We start from the raw sequence: 26,778 nt of genomic DNA, 5'->3' as shown, positions 1-26,778 counted from the left end.
CTCTCTTAATGGGATATTTGCACTGGGCCTCTCTGTTTAATAGATTAAGTTTCCCAAGGACCACCCCCCAACTGGGCCAAGGACAGAATAGGCAGGCCAAAGCCCTCCTTGAGAGCGAGGAGCCGGGATGGGCACAGAGTGGGCAGAGCTGGGTTTCAAAGGCTCTTCAAGAGGCCCCGGGGTTTGGAACACTTTGTAAACTTGGTCTTCCCTTTGCCTCCCTCCAGCCACAGGCCTGAGGCCCACATGGGCACCATGGGGACAGGGATTATGCCACCTCAGCCAACGTTAGCGTATCTGCCAGCTTCAGAAGTGAAACCACAAAGCAAACTGCCTTCAGATCCAGTGGCATCTGCTGCCCCCAGGAAGGGTTCTGGGCTCTGTCCTACCCTCCCCCAAATAGCAGCAAAGTCCAGCCTCCCACCCAGCCTGCCTTCCTGCACGTGACATGTGTCCCTGTCCTTCCCAGATGCCTAGTGAACATCTCCCTTGCTCCAGGCCCTGCCCTGGATGTGAGTGGGCATCTGGCTCCAGACTGGGGTACCCAGGTCTTCCCCAGGAGGTGCCCCAACAGGCTCAGGTGACCCTGTCCCAGACAGGATGGGAGCCTAACCCTCACACTGATTCCTCATGGCATCTGTTGCACCCCAGGCTGGTTTCACGGCCCTCCTCGGGCTGTCTTTATGTTCCTCTTCTCCCTCTGCATTTTCCCTTCTGGCTGTGATGGGTTTGCCAGCAAATGGGGAGCTGGCAGAATTCAGGAGACACAGCCCCTTGGGGGCTTCCTCTGGGAAGGAGGGAGGCAGCAAGGTTGCCAGAAAGGTTGGCCCCAAACATGTCAGCGATGATGTCAATCCTTACGAAGGACGGGGACCAGGGGTCAGCTTGTTGGTGCAGAGAAAGGATGCAGAGACCGCGGACTCAGCCCCCCATTCTCCATCTGTCCATCCATCCAGGTTGGGGTGTGGAGTCCTGCCGAGGGGCTCAACATCACAGAGGTCGCCAAAGGCCGAGGCCCTAATGTCACCGACTCTCTGACAAACCGGTCCCTCATCGTCACCACCGTGCTGGTAAGAGCCACGGCCCTGCAGGAGGCGCTGGGGGAGGGCTGGCCATCGAGGCTGTAGGGACCCCTCCACCACACCACCCAGCATAGATCAGGCAACTCTTATGAGACTGCTGGGAGGCTGGGAGATGGGGGAGGGGAGCTGCGGGAAGGTGGGGACATTGAGAGTCCCTCAGAAGGTCCCCAGAGAGCAGCCAGAACACAGCAACGCTGCTCACGGCCACAGGCCAGAGACCCCAGCAGGTGACTGCGTGGCCTCTTCCCAAAGGCAGAGCGGGCTGGCCCTCCTGCCTGCCTGGGACCTGCCTGGCCAGCCCTTTTGCATAGGCATGGGCCTCTGCATCTCACCCTCACCCAGTCCCTGAGCCCCTGATGCCATGTTGGGTGAAAAGAGGGAGGGGTAAGTGCCCTCTGCACCAGGACTCAGGGGCCGCCTCTTCCACCCCAGTTTCCAGGGAAAATGCCCTTCCCACTGGTCCCCCCAGCCTGGCAGGTGCCATGGCCACACCTGGGGAACCAAGTGGGTGCTGGGAGCCCACACCTGTGCCACCCTCCACAGTGCCACCCTCGCCATGGCCATGACCATTCTCCCTCCACCCTCCCTCCACTGCCCAGGACCAAATAGTGCTTCCTTCCTCTGACCATTTCAACCCAAGGGATGGCTCTTGGGGTCTCCGGGCTCTGGGCCTCTTGAGGCTCCTAGTGAGCAGGACACACCCAGGCTGCAGGCTTCCTTTGGCCAGTGCTGTGCCCACTCCACGTGCACCAGCCCCTCCTGGAACACCTCCGGGGTGTCAGAGGCTCCGATCCGGACCCACCCTCTCAGAGAGGCAGCATGCTCTTGGCCCCCAAGCTGAGCCACATAGTGAGAGGGCAGCCCGGTCCCAGCCTGGTGGATTCTGACCAAAGACCCTTTGTGGAAAGTTCTGGCCCTGCTCATCTCCTCCTGATAATAAAGCGAATATGTTTATAAGGACCACATGCGCAGAGGCCATTCTCTACCCAAAACAGGGAGCTCAACTTGGTTTGCAGCCCTCGGATAAAGCAAGGCTGCCACAGGATGGAACCTGGAAGCAGCATTGGGCTCCCCGCTCTGGGCCTTCCATGGCTGGTGTTCGGACAGGGCTTGCCCCACCTGCCTCCAACCAAGGGCAGCTCAGCCAGGCCCTGCTGGACCGTCCTGTGTCCTCCATCTAGTGCCAGGAATATGCTCAGTGGCTGGGTTTGGACACCGTGGAGGAGGAAGGGATGTGATAGTTAAATCTCATTCTCCGAAGAATCCAGTGAGCAGCAGACATCAGGGGCACCGTCAGCTTCTGGGGAGCAGTTGTAGCCAATGGGGCTTATCCCCAGTCCCCAGGTTTAATAGTTATTATTAAGGGGGTCCAAGTTAAAGGCGATGAGACCTAATAGTCCTGGACATGCTGCTGATGGAGCCAGAATGAGAAGGCTGGGGACACACCTGCTCCCCTCCTTTTGAAGGTGAGACCCCCACTGGCATCTTCCCGCAAACCATACATCCTGCCTACCTTTATTGATTGTCTTTTTGTTCACTAAAAAATATATATGTAAATATCAGGAGGCCTATGGTGCAGCAGGTTAAGGATCCAGCATTGTCCCTGCAGCAGTTGGGTTGCTTCTGTGACACAGTTCAGTCCCTGTCCTGGGAACTTATGCATGCCACAGCCGCAGCCGGGAAAAAAAAAATACACACACACACACATATACATATATGTATATATATACATATGAATGTATCGGACTGCAAAACCAGTGAGTCAGAAGATCTCCTCAGGAACAGGGGGAAAATGTAAAAAAAAAAATATATATATATGATTAAAAATAAAATAAGCTGCAAGGATCTATGGTACAACACAGGGAATATAGCCAATATTTTATAATAACTCTAAATGGAAAGTAACCTTTAAAAGTTGTGAATCACTGTACTGTGCTCCTGAAATTCATATAATACAAAAGTAAATAAAAAAAGAATAAAGCAAAACATAAAATAAAGCTTTAAAATAGACCAAAATAAAAAGAGCCAAAGGGATTAGAATGAAGAGTGATGAGCAATTAAAAGAATATTGATGTGGGTAAAAATAGAAACGATAAAAGGAGGGTTGAAAGAGAGCGAAATTAAAAAGGTTAAAGGGAAAATAATAAAGAGAAAAATGAAAATAAGGAATGAGATAAAAAGGAAAGCTATCCAGAGAGACGAAAAATTAAAATAAATAATTAATGGCTCTGGCTAGAGAAGGTGAAAAATGTAAAACCAGAATGTCAGAAAGTAAAGGGATAAAAGTGTGACAAAGCTAAACTATAAAAGGGTAAAAATAAAATAATAAAAAGCTGGTAAAAGATTAAACGCGGAGCTGCATGAAATGTGAGATATAAATAAAACACTTTTCAGAAGACAAGATTAAAAAAAGGTAAAACTAGTAGGCTCAGAGAGATTAGAAAAGATGATTAAATGAGCTGAGATGATGCAGCCGCAAAACAATGCTCCAACAATAAGAAGGGAGCTAAAGATAACAGACCAAGGGGATGCAAAATGCACACACCTTCAAAGACCACAGGGTTAAATTTTATTAAAATGGCAGCAGCCTGGTTTCAAGGGCGTAAGACCCTGCTGCAAAGTCGCAGGAGATTTTTCTACACCTGCGGAGGCAAAATCCCACAGACATCCTGTGTTCTCACAGCTTCTTGGTCAATACTGAAAGCAAACGTCCCGACCTGCTGCCCTCATTTGCTCCCTGGGGGGGGTCCACCCACTGCGTCCAGCTGGCTTTCAGCACCCCAGGGACCGAGAGAAGGCCCTTTTGACTGGCATCCTGGACACAGCTCCACCTGCCCCACTGCCTCTCATCCAGGCAAACTTGAGCCCCACAGCTCTTGGGGACAAGCGAGCATGACCAGGACACCAGGGCAGGACTCTGATGGTTAAGAGACTCAAGGAGTTCCTGTCATGGACCAGCAGTTAATGAACCCGACTAGTATCCATGAGGTTGCGAGTTCGATCCCTGGCCTTGCTCAGTGGGTTAGGGATCCGGTGTTGCCGTGAGCTGTGGTGTAGGGCACAGATGCAACTCAGATCTGGCATTGCTATGGTTGTGGTGTAGGCCAGTGTCTACAGCTCCGATTGGACTCCTAGCCTGGGAACCTCCACATGCAAGTGTGGCCCTAAAAAGACCAAAAACAATTTTTTTTATTAAATAAAATTTTAAAAATTAAAAATTAAAAAAAAAAATGTAAAAATGAAAGAGACTCAAACCTTTGAGTCTGAGTGCTGGCTTTACTGTTCACTAACTGTATGACCCTGGAAAATTGCTTAGCTGCTCTGTGCCTCAGTTTCCCCCTCTGAGAAAGAGGTGGTCATGATTGAACCTACTTCATGGAATTGAGAGAATGAATGATTAACAAAAATAAATGGCACAGAGTGTGCCCTAAGTTATTACTGATTATAAATCCAGTCCCAGGAAGCTCAGGCTTAATTCAGTAAACAGAGTAAGAGTTCTAGAGAAAACCTCTGCTTCCATCCACAAGCAGGACCCTAAACTGTGCTGAAGATTGAGCCTGACCATGATCACAGAGGTTCTCTCTGCCTGGCACGAGGTGTGTTAGGAACGTTGAGCTTATATTTGAATGCCTTTCAGGTGCCACAGACCCCACCCTTCCCTATTGGTTGCCCTCGCTATTGCTTCTTACACAGCTGTTTCCTGAGTGGTCCCTGAAAGCATCAGAGCTTGTGACCTCCTGCAGCCCTCAGAGCTCTAATCTCCTACTGACACATAGAACTCTACCTCCCAGCCACCACCTCATCTCCTGCCTTGGCCAAAGTCTGAGCCTTGGTCTTGACATCATGGTAATTCGCTACCCTTGGATTCTTTTGCCTTGACCTCTGACATGGCCGCTGACCCACTTGAAGCCAGTGTCCCACCATCTTAACCCCGTTACGCAGTATCAGATACTCTCAGGGTCTGGGAGTGATCCATGACCCGGCTCTCTCCATTCCCACAGCCCAGAGTTCATGGTCTTTCCTGGAGGTAGATCGGGGGCAGAGGATGTGACACCCAGCCTTTACGGTGGTGTCCAAGAAACTCTCTGTGTCCAGCTGAAAATGTCCTCAGAATCTCTTGAAAGTCTCAGGATGGTCTGCATGTCCCAGAGCCCTGGGTGGGGTGAGGGGGGTGGTGTGTGGTGCTCTCAGCGTGGGCTCTTGGGGACAGTGGCGTCACTTGTGGGGAGTGACCCAGCCTGATCCAGCCCAGTTGCTCTGGCTGAAAACCCAACCCCAAGCTTAGCAGTCTGAATGCAGGGCCAACACCTCCTGTGGAGAGCACTGGCCCCTGCCTCTCTGGAAGTGTGTTGTCAGGGCAACGGTGCTTTGAGTGACAGGCAGGTACCAAGCCTGAGTATAGGAACATCCACCAGCTTTGCCTCTGGAGAACAGGGCTGGACCTGAGACCCTGATGAGAAGGGGCGTCTCTTCCTCCTCTTGTCCCTAGAATCCAGATGTGGCAGAGAGCACAGGGATGTGTGGGGGCTGTCCCCAAAGCCCCCGCTCTTATCCCTCATCCTGATTCTGGGGTTAGTTGCTAAGGGCACATCACCCTGGCCACGCAGATGAACAGAGCTCGGACCCCGCCCTCTCTGGCCTCTCAGAGACGCAGGCTTTTCCCCATTCCTGAGGCTGAAACAGCAGGAGCAAGTGGCTGGAAATCTGCCCTCCCTGCCTTCTCCCTGCCCAGCCCCAGCCTGTGTTCAGGTTCCACTCTTCCGTGAGCTCATGAAAAATTCATCTGCCCAAACCTCAGCTCTTACACCGAGAAAACACACTCACCTCACTCCTGGGAGCCCTGCTTTGGAAAGCTGAGGGTTCTCGGGGCTGCTGAAGTGAGCAACCGTGTTGGCATGCGTGTGGATACCCCCGCAGGTGTGGGATTGGCTACACACGGGTGTCTGAACACACACTGATGGGTGTGTTTGTGCTGTGTGCACATTGTGACCCACTTAGACTCAACCTCCAGGCGGGCCAGCTCCTAGCACCCTGCACAGGAGAGGGGAGAACTGGGGAGGCCAGGATGCAAGCTGGGAGAACCATCCATCCATCCATCCATCTGGCACCAGGGACCGCTCCCGGCCCCACCTGCTGGGAAATGAGACTCCTAATGCTCTGCCCCGGTTCTAATGGGCAGAAGCCAAGGCCTGGGGTTCAGGGTCCTTGGCCTCTGTATCCGAGCAACACAGAACATCCGAGAATGTGGTGTGTTCGTGCCAGAGGCAATGTGTGCTTGTAAACAGGTGTGTGTGTTGGGGAGTATGTTGAGATGCCTAAGCCAGAAGGGGGCTTGGAAATGCACCTCTAGGTAGCCAACCCACAGCTCTCCCTGCACCCTCCCCCCAGGACCCCCTCTTCCAACTCCACAGGTCCTGTCACTGGGAGAAGCTTAGCACCAGGCCCAGCTCTCAAGCTAGAGAAACTAGACTAAGAAACCAGACTAAGAGCTCTGGCAACGAAAAGTCGGAAAAGGTTATTTTTCTGGACCCCTGTTTCCTGTGACTTGTTGCAAAGAAATATTACCCCTGTTCCTACGGCTGTTCTCCCAGAGCAATAGGAGAGCGTGAAGTTATGAAATTGAGGGCACCTTCACTGAGCAATCGATTAGCAGCCGAGAGAGCTTGTGAATTGGCTGTCTGGACATTTCCAGTAATAAATTGTGAAATAGTCCATGAATAAGTAGTTGGCGGAGTTCAGAATTACCCCCTAGGAAACGTTGCAGGTCTAGAGACATATTACGAAGGCGAGCACCATTTTAATGCTCTGGGCTTTGGCTGTTAAATATGTATGCCAGCCGCAAAGCACTTCCCGAAATTAATGGCATTTTACAGCTGCTCCGAAGGCAGCGTATTTATATGGAGATGTATAGATTCTGGGGCTGTGGTGGCTTCCCAAATGAAGGGCTAATTTTAGAGGATAGGGCCAGGGAGGGGCTGGGAGAGAAGGGTCAGGAAGCGAGCTATCTGGGGGACCTTTCCTGAAAGAGTTTTCCACCACTGGCTGTGATGTTTAACCTTTAGTACCATTGGGCATGGTCTCTAGGCTGGAAAGGTCACTGCAGTACCAGGCCACCCAGTGCACAGAAAGATGATAATGATGTTAATAATAATAATATAATAACCATAACATGGCAGTTTACATTTGATGGGCATTGTTCTAAGTGCTTTTCAGAGATTAACTCATCTAATCCTCACAACAAACCTAGAGGGTAGGTTCTGTTATTATCCCCATTTTACGGAAGGAGGTAGATTTTGCTCTGGAATCTAGGTGTGCTTGGCGATTGTCCCGGCCAAGAAGGAACCTTCTCTCCAATTCTTTCCTTGAGCTCTCACATCAGGGCCACCCAGTGCGGTGGGGCAGTTCATTCACTGCACAAGAGTGTCTGACGTAGCAGTTGAGGTAGGATTGGAACCTTGCTCGGGTCCTCTCATCAGGTCCCCGGCCAAGGTTTGGGCAGCGCTTTCCCTGAGACAGTGTCAGAGACTTGCGAGGGACTGCACAGTGGAAGTGTCCCCACGAGCCTGAGTCCCCTGCCCTCCGGGTAGTCCCAGCCCCTTCCCCGGGGCCCCCTGGACTCTTTTCCAACCTTGTGAGTTGCCTCTTTGGCTGAGGGTGGGGATGGGAGGCACTGAGGTTTAGCAAGGAGTCTAGCCCAAGAACCCAGCTTTCTATCCGGTTAGACTGAGCGGTGGTTCTCTCAGAATCCCTGGAGAGGCGGGAAGCCCTTGGGGATGCAGACACTCCCTTGCCCTTTCTCTGAGCATCCCAAGGGATGGAAGAAAATCTAGAGCGAATCAGGCATGGGAAGGGATGGGATTTTAAGAGGTAGCGTTGCCAGGGAACCAGGGCCAGAGAATTGAGGCCACCTGCTGTGGCAGGAGCCTGGCACAAGGCTACAGGTGAGATTCTGTACCCAAGGGTCCCTGATGAGGACTCTTCACTGCTCAGCCAGCTCCAGGGGCCCACAGTGTCATAGGATGGCCCCGCCATTGAGAGGATGACAAGGGGCCTCCCTAATGAGGTGTGTGCCCTTCTCGTGGGCCTGTGGACCTGAGCTTCCCAACACACGCGTATTCAGTCAGCTAACCATTGTCACCCATCAGCTGAAGGCTTGAGGCCTTCTGACATGTGGGGGTGCTGAGGTGGCTTGGGAAAAGTGAAGGCCCAGAAAGAAGCCAAGGAGCTATAGGCAGGAGGCACAGGGACCCGAGCTCCATCAGACTGTACTTCAACGTCTCTGTGACCTTGGGCAACTTACTGACCTTCTTTGAGCCTCAGTTTCCTCATCTATCAAATGGGGACAATGTCACCTATCTCGCAAGCTTATGAGGCTTAAATCAAACAGCCTGTGAGAGAGTTTAGGTCAGTGGCTGGTACGTAGTAGGAACTCAATAAATCACAAGTTTGCCGAGTTGAGCCCATCCACGGCGGTTCCTCACTCCATGTATCTCAACCTTGATGAGCTCAGTAGCTTCTTTCCATGGGTCTTCCTGCCTCCACTGCCAGTTATGGTTTGCAGAGTTCCAGGAGTTTTATTTCTAAATGAAGAATCAGGCACAGTGGTGCTTTCTCTCTTTCTCTTTTTTTTTTTTTTTAGGGTCGCACCCATGGCATATGGAAGTTCCCTGACTGGGGTCGAATCAGAGCTGTAGCTGCCAGCCTACACCACAGCCGCAGCAACGCAGGATCCGAGCTGCATCTGTGACCTACACCGCAGCTCACAGCAACTCCAGATCCTTAACCCACTGAGCGAGGCCAGGGATGGAACCTGCATCTTCAGGGATCCTATTCAGGTTCATTAGTGCTGAGCCACGACAGGAACTCCATGAGCGGTACCTTTTCAAAGCCCTTCACTGGCTCCCCATCACCTGGGAGGGAGGGAGCCTGATGTGGGACAGCTGTCACCTGTGCTCTGAAGCCACAAACCCTCCTATGAGGAGCCCCTGCCCCCTCGGGAGAGGCACCACGTCACTCAGGGCCTCTGGCCCAATGAGGTGGTTAAGAGCTCCCACCCCGGGGCCACACCATCCTGAGTTCAGATCCTCTCAATGCCAGCTAAGTGACCTCCCACAAGTCACCCAGTCCTCGTGAATTTACTTTCTGCATCTATAGACTGTGGTGACTAGTATTGACCCCCCAGAAGGTTGAAATTCAGGTTAAATGAAGCTATAGGAGCTACTGTCCATTGAATCCTCCTGCCTTCCTGCTGGGCTCTGTGCTGGGCCCTCCATGGGCACTATCTCATTTGCTGGTTTACTAGTGCCTAGCAGGTTCTCATGTAAATGCAAACTATCACATCATAGCTATCAGGAATTGCTCACTAGCAGATCCTAACCCTGGGGACTAAATCCTTGAAAAGAGAGATATCAGGGAGCATGTAGATATAATCTTGGGTTTTTGGGGGTTTTTTTGTTTTTTGTTTTTTTGGGTTTTTTTTGGCCATGCCCATGGCACATGGAAGTTCCCAGCCCAGGGACAGAACTCACAGCAGCAACCTGAACCATTGCAGTGACAACATGGGATCCTTAACCCACTGTGCCACAAGGGAACTCTGAGATCTAATCTTTTTTTTTTTTTTTTTTTTTTTTTTGGTTCTTTTTAGGGCCACACCCACAGCATATGGAGGTTCCCAGCTAGGGGTCAAATCAGAGCTGTAGCTGCTAGCCTACACCACAGCCACAGCAACACCAGATCTGAACCTTGTCTTCGACCTACCTACACCATGGCTTACAGCAATGCCTGATCCTTAACCCAGTGGTCGAGGCCAGGGATCGAACCTGCATCCTCATGTTGCTAGTCAGATTAACCCTAGATCTAATCTTTTAAACAGGATTTGGGGAGCGGTCGGGGAAGAAATGAAATGATCAAGGACCTTCTGCTGCAGACTTGAGCACACGTCAGAAACCCCCGGAGGGCTTCTCAAAACACACATTGCTAGGCCCCACCCAAGAGTTTCTGGTTCAGTATGTCTGGGTGAGACCTGAGAAGGTACATTTCTGAAAAGTTCCCAGGTGATGCTGCTGGCCTGGGGACCACACTTTGAGGACCCCTGGCCTGTGTTGATGGTGCAGCAGAGCGAGCCTGGGATTCAGAATCTGTCTTGAGTTTGAATCCCTGTTCCCCCAGTTACTCGCTCTATGACTGCAGCACGATCAAATCAATAAGGACCTACTGGAGTTCTTGTCATGGCTCAGCGGAAACGAATCCAACTAGGAACCATGAGGTTGTGGGTTGTGGGTTCGATCCCTAGCCTTGCTCAGTGAAGGGGTAAAGGATCCAGCGTTGCTGTGAGCTGTGGTGTAGGTCGCAGACGCGGCTCAGATCTGGTGTTGCTGTAGCTGTGGGGTAGGCCGGTAGCTCCAATTCGACCCCTAGCCTAACTTCCATAGGCCGAGAGCACAGCCCTAAAAAGACAAAAACAGCAGTAAGGACCTCCCAAGTCCTGTGCATCTGTGAGGCACAAAATTGATGACACTTTCCCTCTAGTGACTTAGCAGCCCATTCTTCTTTCTTAAAATATTTTTATTTTTGAATTTTTAAAAAATTGTCTTGGAGTGTAGTTGGCTTACAATGTGTTAGCTTCAGGTACACAGCAAAGTGCATCAATTATACATGTTCCTCTGTCCATTCTTTTTCAGACTCTTTTCCCACATAGGCCATCACAGAGCATTGAGTGCGATGCAGCAGGTCCTTGTTACTTATCGATTTTGTTTATAAGCATGTCTATAGGCTAATCCCCACCTCCCACTGCATCCCTCCCCCCAACATTTCTCCTTTGGTAACCGTACATTTGGCCTCAGAATCTTTTGAGTCTGTTTCTGTTTTGTGAATAAGGTCTTTTGTATCATTTTTATTAGACTCCACATATTAGTGATCTCATACGATATTTATCTTTCTCTGACGGACTTCATATGATAATCTCTAGGTAGGTCCATCCCTATTGCTGCACATGGCATTATTTCTTTTTCTTTCTTTTTTTTTTTAACAGCAGCCCATTCTTCTGAGCTCCTCCCCAAAGATGGCTTCAAACCCCCTTGCAGAGGACTTGGCCCAAGCTCTCCGGGCCCGGCGCCTCCTCTGCCTTCATCTGCCCCTCTCCCGTCTGTCCCCGCAGGAGGAGCCCTTTGTCATGTTCCGGAAGTCTGACAGGACCCTGTTTGGGAATGACCGGTTCGAGGGCTACTGCATCGACCTGCTGAAGGAACTGGCCCACATCCTGGGCTTCTCCTACGAGATCCGGCTGGTGGAGGACGGCAAATACGGGGCGCAGGACGACAAGGGCCAGTGGAACGGCATGATCAAGGAGCTCATCGACCACGTAAGGGCGGCAGGAGCAGGGGCGTGGGGGGAGCTGAGGACCTGCCCCCTTGCCAGGAGGCTTGGCCAAGTCCTGGGTGCACAGCAGGGTGGGGCGTCTTGGCAGGTGACAGCCCTGGAGGCAGGGAAGATGGAGCCAGAGGAGCCACTGAGGCTCACCCAGCCCATCCTAGACCTTACCAGCCTTCCAACTGAGGGCCTTCAGCTTTCCAGGAGCGTTTTCTTTCCTTTTTTCTTTCTTTCCTTCTTTCTTTCCTTCCTTCCTTCCTTTCTTTCTTTTTTCTTTCTTTCTTTCTTTCTGCTTGTTCTTAGGGCTATACATCCGCATGTGGAGGTTCCCAGGCTAGGAGTCGAATTGGAGCTGCAGCTGCCAGCCTACACCACAGCCACAGCAACGCCAGATCCGAGCCACGTCTGTGCCCTGTACCACAGCCCAGGCAATGCCAGATCCTTGACCCACTGAGCAAGGCCAGGGATCAAACCCTCATCCTCATGGATGCTAGTTGGGTTCATTTCTGCTGAGCCACAACAGGAACTCCCCAGGAGCATTTTCTAACCAAGCCCTGCTGTAGAGGGCAAGAGCCTGATCTGTACCGCCCCCTTTCTATCCCTTCTCTCCTTTATCCTTAGAGCGACCCAGTAAGGTAGGTACTGTTATGACCACCCATTTAACAGACAAGCTGAGGCAGAGAGAGGTGACAACACCCTCTGCTTCTGAAGCCCTGGGCTCCTGACTTCCACGAAGATCCACCTGACCCCAGGACCCAGGGCAGAGGAAGATTCATGCTACGTCTTTGCAACCTAAAAGCATCAGCCAAAAGGATTGTTATCACTTTGCCTTTCCAAGGGCTGGCAGGAGCATCAGGACCTCCTTTCTGTTGGACCCGCCTGCCCCTCTCAGAGGGGTGCTGGGAAGGGAAGGAGGCTGGAGCTCAGAGCAAAAAGGCTTAAGCAAAGCTTCACCAGCAGAGTCATTTCCTCGGCCCTAGGACATCAGGCCCCCAGGGAAGGGCTGATGGGAGAAGCTAATGGTAAAGAGCATGAACTTGGCCTGGGCTTGAGTCCTCCTCTGCCACTTATTAGCTGTGTGCTCCTTGACAAGTTTCTTAACCTCTCAGTGCCTCAGTTTCCTCACCTGTAAAATGGGAATGATAATAACAGCACCTTCCCCATAGGCAGTCATGAGGACTTAAGGAAGTTGACATCTGAGCCCTGCACAGCACCGTGTCAGTAATTGCTCTTATGAGTTTTATTTTTTTCATTACGGCTATTCCTTTGAGGCTGGAGAAGGAGCTTGAGGAAGTCGCTTTATCTCCCTGAGTTCATTTCCTTACAGGGAAAGACTCATACCTGCCCCGCATGCTTCTCAGCTTGTGCTGGGGGTGATGACTGGTGGGGAAGCAGCTCCTAGACGAGGGAATTCAGTGTAAACGGGAGGGAGTGGTGTTGTCACCGTTATTAGTAATAACTGTAATTATTATGGAAATCAGTCAGCAGGCCCCAGAGACAGCTCCATTTGCCAGCTCCCCTCGAGCTTTGTGAGGGGGGCTGTGGAGCGTGGGGCTCCGGGTGGGCTCTGAGCCTGTCATTTGCAGAGGCGAGCTGGGCTGGGGAGGAAGCGGGGAGCACACCGAAAGTGGAGGCCACGTGTGGAAGTGAGCCCCGCTGATGCTGGCCCGGCCACCCACAGCATCTCCAGCAGCCCGAGAGCCTTGCCGAGTCATTTGCAAGGGGCTGGAACTGAAAACCCAGCAACTGCCAGCCCTTCCTAAGCTGACCCTCAGCTGGAGAAAAGAGGGGGTCTCCTCCCTGGCTCCATGCAGCCGTTTCCATCAAGACCACGGGCCCCGACGGCACACGCCGGAGACCTTGTTAAACCCAATTCCCTACAATTGATGAGCCTATTAATCCTAGCTTGGTGCCATTTTTAATAACATCATAACCATTTATTAGTGTCGTCAGATAATTAGTCTTCTCACTAGCTCATAGAAAGCGTGGTAAAGGCTTGGCAATATTATTACTTCCTTATTAGGGATCTGAACGTAGATGTAAAAATGATGAATGCCCACCTTGGCGAGAATCTGCCCCCTGAGGCCCATTTGGAGGCCCTGGGTGGAACCTCTGACCGGCAGGACTTAAGAAGTCCTTCCCTGACACTCTCTGCTCATCTCTGTCCCATGCCACAGGCCTTCCGAAAAGCCAGGGTTATGGGGGGAGACGGGTACCTAGTGGGTTCCCTCCTCTTCACATTCTCACCTTGCCTCAAGTGGCCTCCAATTATGGGAGCAAAAAAAGGTGATCGGACAGAGCCGTGGTTTCTCCATCCATCACCCATCTCTCTCCCACTTCGTCACTCTCTCCATTGTTACTGCCTGCTGACAGTGGGAAAGCTATTCAACCTTTCTGGCCTCGGGAGTTCCCTTCGTGACTCAGTGGTTAACAAACCCGACGAGGATCCATGAGGACGCGGGTTCGATTCTCGGCCTCGCTCAATGGGTTAAGGATCCAGCATTGCGGTGAGCTGTGGTGTAGTCTGAGCACGACCCTCTGAGGCCACCAGGCTCTCAGAGGCGGCTTGGATCCCAGCTTGCTATGGCTGTGGTGTAGGCTGGCAGCGGTAGCTCTGATTCAGCCCCTAGCCCGGGAACTTCTATATGCCGAGGGTGTGGCCCTAAAAAAAAAAAGCAAACCTCTCTGGCCTCTATTTCCACATTTAGGAAATGGGAATAAGTTTCAAAAAGCCTTCTGTCCAGGATTCTTGGGAAGCTTTAATGAGGTACAGCACAGAAATGCTTAGCTGAGTGCCTGGAGATCAGTTACTGCTCAGCACCTTAGAACTGCCCTGCCCCTTCCTCACCATTCCCTCCTGTCTAAAGAGTGTACGTGGTGACAGGGTGGCAGTGGGAGAGTTGGTCCCACAGCCGTGGTCACCCTGGTGGGCCCCAGTGATCCAGCATCTAGACCTTGCCCCTCTGAATCCAAGCAGGGAGCCTCAGGTAACTGACTCACATTGATCAGACTCACAAGGAATTGAGGCATACACTGAGGCATCACCCCTTACCACCCAGGGTGGGGGGGTGGCCTTTCCTGACACCTGCCATCCAGAGCTCTGTTCTGGCACCAGGTCCCCAGGATCCTGCTGGGGAGTAGGGAGCAGAGCCCTAAGTATGGAAAGCTTGAGTCCAAGAGGAAAGGCTACTTCTGGAGAAGGGGCAAGAGGCAAGCCTGGAAGAGCCCTGGGTGCCAAAGCGAGGATTTATTTTGTTTTAATTCCAAGACTACAAGACACAGCTAAAAGATGCAGAAGCAGGGGAGTGGCATCAAGGTGGCACTCGTGCCACTGGGCTAAACTGGAGCCAGTGCGGAGGCCGTCTCTAGGACTTGGGTGGAAGAGAGGCTGGTGGCCTCAGACGGTCATGCTCAGAAAGGAGGGGAGCAGGTGACCCGGGATGGAGACACGAAGGGAGAATCGATGAGGTTGGTGACTGGTTGGGTGGAGCAGGTGAGGGGCAGGGAGGAATGGAGGACGCGGTGTGAAATCCCCACTCGGACAGCTGGGGAGGTGTTGCCATCCCCCCAGATAAGAGCCTCCTGGAAAAGCAGAGGATTGGGGAGAGGCTCTGAGATCATGTCGGAGTCGGGGTCCCTGCAGGTGGCTGGGCCCTCAGAGGGGGGAGCAGGGCTGGAGGCTGAGCTTTGGAGTCACCAGCACAGCCTCAGGGGGAGCCTTGGGACACAGAGAGAGGCAGAGATTGCTGGAGAGAAAAGAGTTGAGAAAAGGCAGGACCCTGAATGGCAAGGAAGTATGAGGAGGCAATGAAAGGGAGGCTTCAGCAAGATACCCAAGCCGGCAAGGCCAGAGAGGAGGGAGGGAGGCCAGGGAGCACGGGTGACAGAAGCCGAAGGAGGAGAGGCTGCTGGGAAGGGTGGATGCAGGATCTCAAGCAGCAGGTGGGGAGGTTGAAGGAGACAAGGATGGAACAGCATCCATGAGTTGGCATGAGTGTGCTCTCCCGGGGATACAGGGTCAGCCCCAGCACGGGCTCCTTGAGCACCCCTGGCCTGGCCTCCCATAAACCTTATTCTCAAAGACCCAGGAGCCCCATCCTGGCTGCTGTCCCAGGCCCTCCAACAGGGAGGAGAGAGAGCAGGAGCTTGGCCTCCAGGGAATGGATGCACGAAGCCCCTCCAGGCCACAGGAAACCATTCATTCTTTTATCTCCAAGTTGTTACATTTTAACCCTCACATGTGAGGTGGTTTCCCTGGCTCTTGGATGGGGCTGGACCAAGATGGGTTTTGACCAAGATGGAGACAAGGAGTAGTGGTGGGTACCCCTGGCATGGCTTCCCTTCCCCATGAAAGCAGTCGCAGTGGCCAGAGGTCCCTCTGCCTCCCTGAAACCCCGAGAGCAGAACAGAGGGTGGCACAGCTTCAAGGAACCGTTTCCCTGATTCTTCTTCTAGACAGACAATGCCTTTGGACTGTCCTGGCACTGCCCACACCTGGCATGGGACTAGGCACAAGCTGGCGTTGATGAATGAGGGATGCGTGAATGAGCACATGGACGTGCACACCTTCCCCAGGGTCATGGCCGTGGGGTCCTGACCCCTGAGCTTGCCATCCCAAGTGTGGGAGGGGAGGATCTGCTGTCGAGGCTGTGACCCCATCACACACGGTGTCCCCTGCCCTCCCACCAGGAACCCGATCGTCGTTCTGGCTGGCATGCATTCATGTTAGGAAGGGCTCCAAACCCTTGTTTGGCTGGCCAGGAAAGGCTCTGCCAAGCTACCTCCTTCAGGCCGGTCAGTGCACTTTGAAGCAAGGCATGCTGGGAGCTCACTCGGGGCAGGTCAGAATCCTGGATGGGACAGGGCAGTTGAGAGCAGAGAAACAGATGGACTGAAAAACTAGCCTCTTGTCAGGGCAGCCAGGAGGCCCAGAGCAAGGACTGAGGAGCCCTGGGGAAGCTTAGGTTCTACTTGAGGACTAGGTAAGCAGGGGAGAGATGCAGGAACGACTTGAGCCACATTGAGATTCACTGCAGAGCTGTCAGCTGCCAGGACTCGGCAGGCAGAGACCAGCCTGGGAAAGACCTGGAAAGAGCCTGGCAGGAGGTCAGGGTCCAGATAACCAGGATCCTTGGCAAAGGAGGCTGAGCAGCAAGGAGGTAGCAATGGAGCTGCTGGGGTGAAGGGGGTGTTGGAGGGATGCTGAGGTTGGAGGGAGCAAGAACAAGCCGACCCTCCCGTCCAGGACCATTCATTCCTTCATTCTCTCTGCAAAGCTTGATAGAGCCCTGTCTTAGCCTGGGCTCCTGGGGGGCAGAGCCTGAAGTGGAGGCATAGATGCCGCTACTGCATTTGGGGATGGGATGCCCGGGAGCTTCAGGGCAGAATAGTGGAGCCAGAGGGAGGGAGAGCTGATACAAAGACACAGTATTGAGCCGGTTGCCACGGAGTGAGGCTCATCCCTGAGTCTGTGCCCCAGGAAAGCCTGATGAAGTGTGTCTCAGGACCACCTCTCAGGGTGAGGAGAGAAGGGGGAGCAGGTTCATCTATGGGCTCCTGACTTCCGTGCATTTCTGGGTTTGGCCAGGCAGGCATGAGAGCCAGTCAGGACCTTGCTGCAACATCCACGGGAAGTTGTGGGGGAAGCAGGCAGAGGGGCTGTGCAGAGACAGGAAAGCGGGGGACCAGAGGTGTCCAGGTGGGCAGGAAGTGAGAGCCTGTCAGCTTGTGCCTGCGTGAGGTTGGTCATAGCCAGGGGGTCTGACCTGGTGCATGAAAGGGGTCTGAGCCAAGCGCGAATGGCATGCCAGACTCAGGGTGGTGACTAGAGATACAGAGAACCCAAGGTCCCAGAGGGAAACAAGCAATGAATCAGACAAGTTAAATTTCATTAGAATTTTCATTGGTGCAGCAAGGGGGAGTATTATGGGGAATTGGGGGAGTATAAAATTGGGGAATGACGAGTTCCCCTCATGGCACAGCAGTTAACCTGACTAGCATCCATCAGGACGAAGGTTCAATCCCTGGCCTCGCTCAGTGGGTTAAGGAGCCGGCGTTGCCGTGAGCTGTGGTGTAGTTTGCAGATGCAGCTCAGACCTCATGTGGCTGTGGTGTAGGCCGGTGGCCACACCTCCGATTGGACCCCTAGCCTGGGAATCTCCATATGCTGTGGGTTCGGGCCTAAAAAGACAGAAAAAGACAAAAATGGGGGAATGACTCGAGCTTGCCTGCAGAGGTGACCCCTGAGCCGAGACTTGGAGAATGAGGAAGAGACTCCTAGGGCGTGGATGCGGTACCGACCTGGGTGGGTCACACCTCACCAGGCATCCTGCAGGGCTGGCAGCAACTGTGCCAGGACAGACCCTGGGTGGACACTGGCCTCATGGCCACGCGGGGAGTGGGGAAGGGGAGTTCTTTTAGAGATGAGCATGGAGGTGTGGTGAGCAAAACTGTCAGATTCCCTCCCCTGGGGTGGTGCAACCCCGAAGCCGGGAACACCACCTGAGCCATTTTGAAAGACACCACCAGGGCTTTGCTGATGGGATTCAGGGACCCACCGTACTCCCAGGTCTGGGGTGTCCGGCAGCTCAGGAGGCCTATGTGTGAAGCACAGGTACATGACCCTTTGGTCAACACTTAGGAATTTTCTAGCACCTGTCCCATCTCTTTAGATATAGACAGGCTTTTCCGAGGTTCTGGGTGGCCACAGTGCTCATTGTTAAGTGTGGCACCGGCTGGCTGATGGGACATCCGTGGATACCATCTGAGACTCCGTGTACCCCCCTGAGAACTGCAGACCCCAAGGAAGGGCTCACTGGGTGACCTCCTCCAACTCTCGGCAGGTGGATCCATCTGTTTCTCCCATTGATCAAGTCATTCATTTGTTCATTCTGTGTATTCAGTTAAGCCCCATGCTCAGTGCTGTGGATACAGTGTGGGCATAAGTGTCAGAATCCATCCCCTGAGCCTCAGAAGCTTATATTCTAGTGGAGGAAGCAGGCAGTAATCTAGGAAGGAATGACTAGATGGGGCTATTCCACGAGAGGAGTGTGCCCAGGTGAAAGAGCTTCCTTGAGGCCTGGGCCGGGAGGTCCTGTGGATCAGAAACCAGTGAGGAGGTGCTGCTGCTCCATCCCAGGAAACCCTGGAGAAAGGCCCCAGAGACCTTGTGGGAGATGCGGGTAGCTCCAGAAATGCCTTGGCCAGCAGCACGCAGAGAAATCCAGGAGGGGTCTGGGTCGTTTCTTGTACCCCGGGGTGCCGCAGAAGATGGTAGGGGAGGGGCACATGAAGGAGGACGTAGGCTTGGGAGATGCCCCCCAACATCAGCCACGGCCTTGAGACCCTGCATTCTGGTCTCCCAGCCTCCAGCTAGGCTGGCAGATGTGACCAGAAGATCCAATCTCGGAGTTCCCTTCATGACACAGCGGAAACACATCTGACTAGGAACCATGAGGTTGCAGGTTCGATCCCTGGCCTTGCTCACTGGGTTAAGGATCTGGCATTGCTGTGGCTGTGGCTTAGGCCAACAGCTACAGCTCCGATTCAACCCCTAGCCTGGGAACCTCCATATGCCACGAGTGCGGCCCTGAAAAAGAAAAAAAAAAATTCAGCTGTGATAAGAGCATTGGGGAGCAGCACAGGGACTACAGGAATGTATAACCTTGACCTCACAGCCTATGGAGGGGACAGGTGCAGGGTCACTGCCCCCAGCTCCCTGAGCTGGGCTGGGCAGGGTCTGCCTGGGCTGACGCCACCTTCAGGACCCTATGGGATGGGAAAAGAGGACCCCTAGAGACTGGAGACCGAGCTATGGTCCATCCCGGGGGGGTGTCCCTGTGGCTATGAAGTGGGGAGGACCTGCCCATCCTTCCTGAAGGACAGGGGCGCAGCACAGAGCCTGCTGGGACTCAGGAATGAGCAGGTCTCCCAGGCCAGGGACGGGTGCGCCATCGTCCTCACCACCAAGCCTGCGAGGCAGCTGTCAGCTCAGGAGGCCAGCATGTTGGTAGTTGACCCATCCATGGATGCTTGTGAATTGATGAGCACTCTTTTCCCCTTTGTTCGGATGAGTGGTTGTTGAGGGTGTGGGTTGTCAGGTTGATGTCCAGGGTCTTCCAAGGGGCGCTGTGTTTTCCTAAGCTTGGCGGCTGGGAGTCATCCATGGACACCGTCTGTGACTCGCTTTGCCCTCTTACAAACTGCCAGGTGCTCAGCCAGCTGGCTCGGAGGACCCGCTTGCTGGGCGTGTCTCTTGCAAACCAGCAACATCCCATTGATTCTGTCCTCAGCTCTCCCGAGGGCCTGCTGTGAGCCAGACACCATGCTGGGAGTGGAGCAGACAGTCATGAAAAGACAGCGCTCATGAGGTTGTGGGCTGGGGGCAGGGGGAGAAATCACCCAATATCCCTAAAAGCATGGTCAGTGCTAGGAACTCAAATACCCGGTGCCGTGAGCATCATCACCACGGCAGCCTGATTTCACCTGAGGATTCTGTCTGTGGAAGTGATGTTTGAGCTGAGATCTGGAGGAGAAGAAGGCATTAGCTAGACAGAGTTTGGGGAAGAAGCTCCAGGGAGAGAAGAGTATCCGAGCCAAGGTCCTGAGTGAGCTGGAGGGTCTGAAAGAAGCCACTAGGAAGAAGATGGGGGAAATTAGATGACAGTTAAGGCTGCATGGGCTAATGGGCTAGATCTGCCTTTCCAGTGCAGAAGCCACCAGCCACGTGAGGTTATTTACATTTAAACTTAATCAAAATCAATTGTTTAATTCATTTAAATTATTTCATTGGAAATTAATGCTGTCAAAGTATAAATTCAGTTCCTCAGTTACATGGGCCACATTTCAAGTTCTTTGGGTAGCTGGTGGCTACCATATTGGGCAGAAATATAGAGTATTTCCGTCATTGCAGAGAGTTCTGCTGGACAGCGCCAGCTAGATCATGAATGGCTTCATGAACCCACCATAAGAATGACCTGAATGGATAAGCAGTGAGGTCCTACTGTATCGCACAGGAAACTCTTGGGATAGACCATGATGGGAGATAAGAAAGGGAATGTAGTACATGTATGACCGGTCACTTTGCTGTACAGCAGAAATTGGCACAACAAGGTAAATCAGTTACACTCCCATTGTGGCTTAGTGCGTTCCAAATCCAACTAGTCATCCATGAGGATGCAGGTTTGATCCCTGGCCTAGCTCAGTAGGTTAAGGATCCAGCATTACCATGAGCTACGGTGAAGGTCGCAGATGCCGCTCAGATCCCATGTGGCTGTGTCTGTGAGGTAGGCCGACAGCTGCAGCTCCCATTTGACCCCTAGCCTGGGGACTTCCATATGCTGCAGGTGCAGCCCTAAAAAGTAAATAAATAAATAAATAAATAAAATTACCTAAAGGGCAGAGAGAAATGTCTTGACATATGTTAAGCAGCAGTGGAAATTGGGGAAGAGTCTAGTTAGAGAAACAACACTTTGGGGAAAGAGTGGAAGGTGAATTCCATGGATACCACACACCAGAGACGTGGACAGAGAGCCAGCAGACAGAGCCCTGGGGACAAGTCTTGCCTGTGTAGCAGGAGTGAGACCAGTTTTCTTGGGTGGCTTTGGAAGTAGAGGTACAAGGACCTAGGGGGACTAGGGGTGAATCAACATGTTCCTGCAGCCATAAAGTCCCAAGCCCAACTAGGTGATGCAAAGTATGTGCTGGGGAGGCCCAGGCAGTCATGGTCAGGAGCCAGAGTCAAGGTCAGGTGTCTGGGGACACAGTATGGGCTCCGGCAGGGCAGGGTGGTCCCAGCCATAAAGCCTGACTTTCAGAGCGGGACACGTGCAGGGTGCAGGGAGCTGCGTGCACCCTGCCCAGGATCTAAGTGGCACATGTCTGAGTGTCCTAGGACTGTAACGACCAATGGCGACAAACTCGGGGCCTTAAGACAACAGACATTATTCTCTTTCAGTTCTGGAGGCAGGAAATCAGAAGTCAAAGTGTCCACAGAGTTGGTCCCCTTGGAGAGAGAATCTGTTCCGTGCCTCTCTCTCCACTTCTGGTGTGGCCGGCAATCCTTGGCTTACCTTGACTTGAAGCTCCATCATTTCAATCTCTGCCTCCATCACCACAGGGCCTTCTCTGTGTGTATCCGTGTATCCTCTCCTCTTCTTGTAAGGACACCAGTCATTGGATTTTTGTTTAAATTGTCTTTTTAGGGCCACACCTGCGGCATATAGAAGTTCCCAGCCTAGGAGTCGAATAGGAGCTGCAGCTGCCGGCCTGCACCACAGCCATGGCAACGATGGATCCTTAACCCACTGAGTGGGGCCAGGGATCGCACCTGCATCCTCCTGGATGCTAGTCAGATTCGCTTCCGCTGATCCACGATGCGAACTCCAAGATTTTTTTATTATAGTTGATTTACAATGCACTATCAGTTTCTACTGTACAGCAAAGTGAGCTGGTCATACATAGCATTCATTGGATTTAGAGCTCACCCTAATCCAGTCTGACTTCATCTTAACTTGATGACTTCTGCAAAAACCTACTCTCCAGAGCTTCCTGGTTGGTGAATACATGGGGTTGTGGGGAGAGTGGCACCCCCAGAGAAAGATAGAAAGCTTTGAAGTACCACACCGCTTCCCGCATAACTTTTCCTGTGTATCTCTTCCATCTAGCTGGTCCTCAATCCTTTTATTTATTTATTTATTTTATTTATTTATTTATAGAACTTTTTAGGGCCAAAACTGCAGCATATGAAAGTTCCCGGAGCTAGGGGTTGCATTGGAGCTGCACCTGCCAGCCTCCATTACAGCCACAGCAATGTCAGATCCAAGCCGAATCTGTGACCTATGCTGCAGCTTGTGGCAACGCCGGATCCTTAACCCACTGAGCAAGGCCAGGGATTGAACCCGCAACCTCGTGGATACTAGTCAGGCTCTTAACCCACTGAGCCACAACGGGAACGTCTCAATCCTTTCATAATAACCAGTCACCTAAGGAGCTGCACCAACAATATGAGCGCCAACAATATGAGCGATCCAGTTGCTCTGCGTCCTCACCATCACCTGGTATTATCAACCTTATTTTATTTGGGCGGTTCCAATAGGCATGCAGTAGTAGCATTACGGGGATTTTAAACCACGTGGGGAGTGTTGCTGGGAGACATATCATGGGACTGCTGTGAGGCAGAGTCTAAATGAAAACAGGCGCATGCCAGGAGCCTTCCGCAAGGCTGCACACTCAGGAACAGCCCTTTTGCACACTGATGGATTTAGGGAGCCAGGGAGAAACAGATCTATGGGGAAGTGAACACACCCACTGAAGAGATAGGAAGTGTGTCTTCCCTTGGCACAGCCCCAGTTACTCTACCCAGGAATCTCTCCAATGTTGTTTAATCCCAGGGGCAATAATAAAGTACTGTTTTTGTTGTGCAGGAAGAGCCTGTTTCCTGATAAGGTCACATGCGCAGGTACCAAGGGTTAGGACTTGAACGTATTTGGGGAAGGGGTGCACAGTTCAACCCACCACATGCGGCTGGTAGGGCAGAGTTGTAAAATGTTGGTGTTTGAGGTCACGGTGCATTGGGTCCAAGTACTGGCTCAACCATTCACCAGCTTGGAAGGTGGCTACACTCACCACTATACCACCAATGCCACTGGTCCCTCACCAACGTGAACAAACCTCTTAGCCTGATTGAGCCTCAGTACCCTCCCCTGGAGTATGGTGATAATGTTTACTGCCTCATGCGGCTGCTGGGAGAGTCACATAAGGTAATATATGTAGTACACCTAGCGATGCTCGGTGTACAAGAAGTATCTATGAATGATAGCTGCTCTTACTATTTTAACTATATTAGCTCATGGTTTGAGCAAGCAGGTGCCTTGGGGGATCCCAACCCAGAGGCAGAGCACATAGGTGGGGAATCTGGTGGAGACCATACTTGGGAAACCAAGTAGGCAGGTGCCAACAGGGACACCAGACACAGGTAGCAAACTTGGGCTCAGGAAGCAAGCTAGGGCTAAAGATCTTCTCCCCAGGAGAACCTCTGTCCTAAGAAAAGCCTGATCAGTCATAAATTGCCAGAACCGGGACCATAGTCACAAATTTGTTCTTAGAACCTGGGAGGAGGTTGCCTCACTCTGGAATATGAGGCTAGCATCTGCACAGGAGTCAAGGTGGCTGGGTACTAAGGGCAAAAATGGGGAGCTGTAACTAATTAAGTCACTCTTGCCTTCACTTCTGATTGTGAAAGAGCACGTGGTGCCAACGGACCTTATGCGAGCATGGAAGGGAATAGGACAGCTGGAGCCAGCCAGGTCCTGATAGATTCTTGGTACATGGAAAGCTGCTTATGGGGATGGAGTAGTGTCCTGAAAGCGCTGTCCCACATGTTCCAGAGGTTTATAAAAAAGGTATAGAAAGGTCCTCAGTGAGGCAGAAGGGGTCATCAAGTCGTCCATAGAATGATCAATGAATGTGTTGGGCAAGTCAGTGGTTTGGTTTGTTCAAGGACATGTACATATGAGAACAAAGACCTTGGGCCTCCTCTGAGCCTCAGTTTCCCTTCATAAATAATATGCGTTGGAATAGATGTTACTGAAGGTCTCTTGTCCAGCTCTGACAGTTTATGATTTTATGAATCATCCTCAAAGAAAACTTGCACAGGTGGGAAGAAGCTGCCAAGATTGGGCCTTTCATTCTGAGTAATGAACTGAAACTGCAAAGTCTTGACATCTATTCAGCTCTTTTAAGGGAAGTTGGACAAAATAATGCATTTTTCAGGGAAATCATAACCAACAGTGAAATGTAGTATTTCCTGCCTAAACCAAAATCAAAGTGGAGAACTCCAGCTTTCCTGAAGCCCAGGGGAGAACATACAGCAAAACTTCTCGTGAAGAAGGTCAGGTTGACCAGTTGTCTTGGTACTGTAGGTGCAGAATGTCTAGATGGCCCTGTTAGAGCCAAAGAACAGAAGGCTGATGGGGATATTCTTAAGTTTCTAAGACTGTCTTGGGGAAGAAAGAGGGCCTCTAGCCCTATGGTTGGCTTCCTTGCCAATCCTAGAACACTCCTAGTAGGAAAAACGTCTGCAAACACCTTGATCCCACAGTTACTTACACTCTCATCCAACCTGCCATTAAAAGCCAAAGGAAGATCTGCAACCACTGACTTTGAGGTTATTCCCTACTCCAAGCCCCAGAAACCCTTCCCAGGGAGCAGTTCCAAATGCACTCTGAACAGTAATGATGGCTTTGGAGTCAGAACAGAGCCTCCCAAAGCAATGTGCTTTGTAGGGACAGGGGTCAGGTGGTGGGGGGGGGGGGGGCTAAGTTCTATAATCAAAAGCCATGACACCTATCATTTCAACATTATAGAGGATCCTAGAACTTCAGGACTGAAAGGGACCCTCCAAAATGTCCCATCCCAGCTCCCACTCCACTTGGAGTCCTATTCACAGCACCCAGCCAGGGTTCCCTTGACCAGAAGCTCCTTGAGAGCAGAGCTGGGTCTCTTGCTCACCTCTTATCCCAGACTGATACACAGTAGGTCTTGAACAGATACACATTAGACACTCTGCATCTTCTTTGACAGTTCTCTCTCCTTCTGTTGCTTTCCCTTGTGCATACCCTGAACTGAGAGGCTTCATAGAGCTGGGGTGGCGGCAGCTGCCTGTTTCCTCTTCCTCTGCCTTCAAAGCTAGGCAAGTCCCAACTTACACATTCAGAAGTTTGCAAAAGGAAGATCCCTGTATGAAACATCCTTTGTAATAGGCTCCTCCTCCCTGATTTGTCTAGGTTCTAAGATTCACCGAATCCTTGGTTCCTAGTGTCAGTAAACACTAGGGGGCTGATGACATCAGTGGGGGCTGATGTTAGTAGGAGAAGCATTGGGGTGAAACATCAGGGTTGTGTGTTTGTCATTGTCCTCCAGCCTGGGACACCCACAGAGTCATTTAGGAGCTAGGGTTCTACTTATACCGGTCCTCCCCATCTTGCAGTCTGATTTCAACTTGGATGCTGATTCCTGTTCTAGGATTGGTGAAGTCAGAGATGTGCTGACAGCTGCCACTTACTAAACAATTTGATTAATGTCCATCTCTGCTACTAGAATGTAAGCCCCATGAGGGCAGAAACCATGTCTGTTTGGCTCAACCATGTATCCCTAGTGCCTAGTGGATCTCACAAAATAATTAATTAAGCCAGACCAAGTCAGTGGGGGTGGCTGTGTATAGACTGTTTAGAAGGGTGTTCTCAGAGGCAGCCCCCACCCATAGCAAAGAGATCTGTAGTGCTCAGCCTCCCTTTCTGTCCTGCCCCACCTGAGGAAGGGAAATGACTTTTGGTGCACGCTCTCATATGTAACTATGCACAGGAGCCCAAGGGCTGCCTCTCAGAGGGAAACATCAATTAACAAATGTTGGAGAGGCTGAGATGGGGCTCAAGAGTGGAAAAATGAGGCAGTGAATCAGACAGTCCCAACTGCGCTTAGGTACTCACAGGCAAATAGGCAGATGTGACAAAAAGTCACGTGCCATTCCAACTGAGCAGGTGAGGACCTTACCATGGGATGAAGCAAGATTCCTGGGAGTTAGAATTGGAGACTATCAGGGAGGGCTTCTTGTAAGAGGTAACACGGGCAAAGGAATATGGAAGGTGGTGAGAGTTAGACAACAGGGAGAGGGCATTCTCAACAGGACAGAGTGTGTGCAAAGCAGGAAGCTCAAGGGAATGTGGTAAACAGGAAGCCATTAAACGGGGCCTCATGTAGAAGGAGAGCAGTGGGGTGAGTCTGCAAAGATGGAAGTGAGAGATTGTAGATTTTTTTCTTTTTTTTTTTTTTTTCTTTTTGTCTATTTAGGGCTGCACCCATGGCATATGGAAGTTCCCAGGCTAGGGGTCGAATCAGAGTTGCAGCTGCTGGCCTGCACCACAGCCACAGCAACACCACATCCTTAACCCCCTGAGTGGGGCCAGGGATCAAACCCATGTCCTCATGGATACTAGTCAGATTCTCTTACCTCTGAGCTATGACGGGAACTCCGAGAGATTGTAGATTTTTAATCAGAAAATGCTCAGACCATAGAGATAGAACTTTAATTATTCCCCTCATTAAAACTGTGATGGGCTAAGATTTATCAGAATATGAATATCCCTAGGCTTCCCCACTCTCTTCCCTTCCTCCTCTGCTCTGCTCTCTTCCCTCCCCTCTCCCATTAAAGAGACCTCTGAATTTGTCTGTTTACCCTGTCCCTCCACGGAGGGCTTTATTTTTGCCCAATTAGTTTTGGGGGCTTTTCAGATATATAGAATATCCAAAATGGAGTGAAGCAGTCAAGAAA

At 51.8% G+C, this 26,778-nt stretch overlaps 1 protein-coding gene and 1 long non-coding RNA gene across 10 annotated transcripts in view; both read left to right on the top strand.

Moving 5' to 3' along the window:
• GRIK3 (glutamate ionotropic receptor kainate type subunit 3) overlaps nucleotides 1-26,778 on the top strand; it is a 247,961-nt gene that overhangs the window by 189,746 nt on the left and 31,437 nt on the right. For all 9 annotated transcript variants that reach the window (XR_014807464.1, XR_014807469.1, XR_014807467.1 and 6 more), the window contains 2 exons: nucleotides 957-1,070; nucleotides 11,239-11,442. Coding sequence is in view for 2 of the 9 variants with exons in the window: in XM_021095961.2 (XP_020951620.1) it covers nucleotides 957-1,070; nucleotides 11,239-11,442 (318 nt within the window). In the remaining 7 variants the exon portion in view is untranslated. The remainder of the gene's footprint in view (nucleotides 1-956; nucleotides 1,071-11,238; nucleotides 11,443-26,778) is intronic.
• On the top strand, nucleotides 13,164-17,655 carry LOC146402677 (uncharacterized). Its single transcript, XR_014807487.1, has 2 exons — nucleotides 13,164-13,856; nucleotides 14,909-17,655. It is a non-coding gene; the product is annotated as an uncharacterized LOC146402677 (long non-coding RNA).

Source organism: Sus scrofa, chromosome 6 (assembly GCF_054392235.1).
Source record: "Sus scrofa isolate SSC_HxYL_T2T_F1_AM1 chromosome 6, Sscrofa_HxYL_maternal_Yorkshire_Landrace_v2.0, whole genome shotgun sequence".
Classification (NCBI taxonomy): Eukaryota; Metazoa; Chordata; class Mammalia; order Artiodactyla; family Suidae; genus Sus; species Sus scrofa.
The sequence above is the reverse complement of the archived record's forward strand: the minus strand, read 5'-3'. Positions and strand labels throughout refer to the sequence as shown.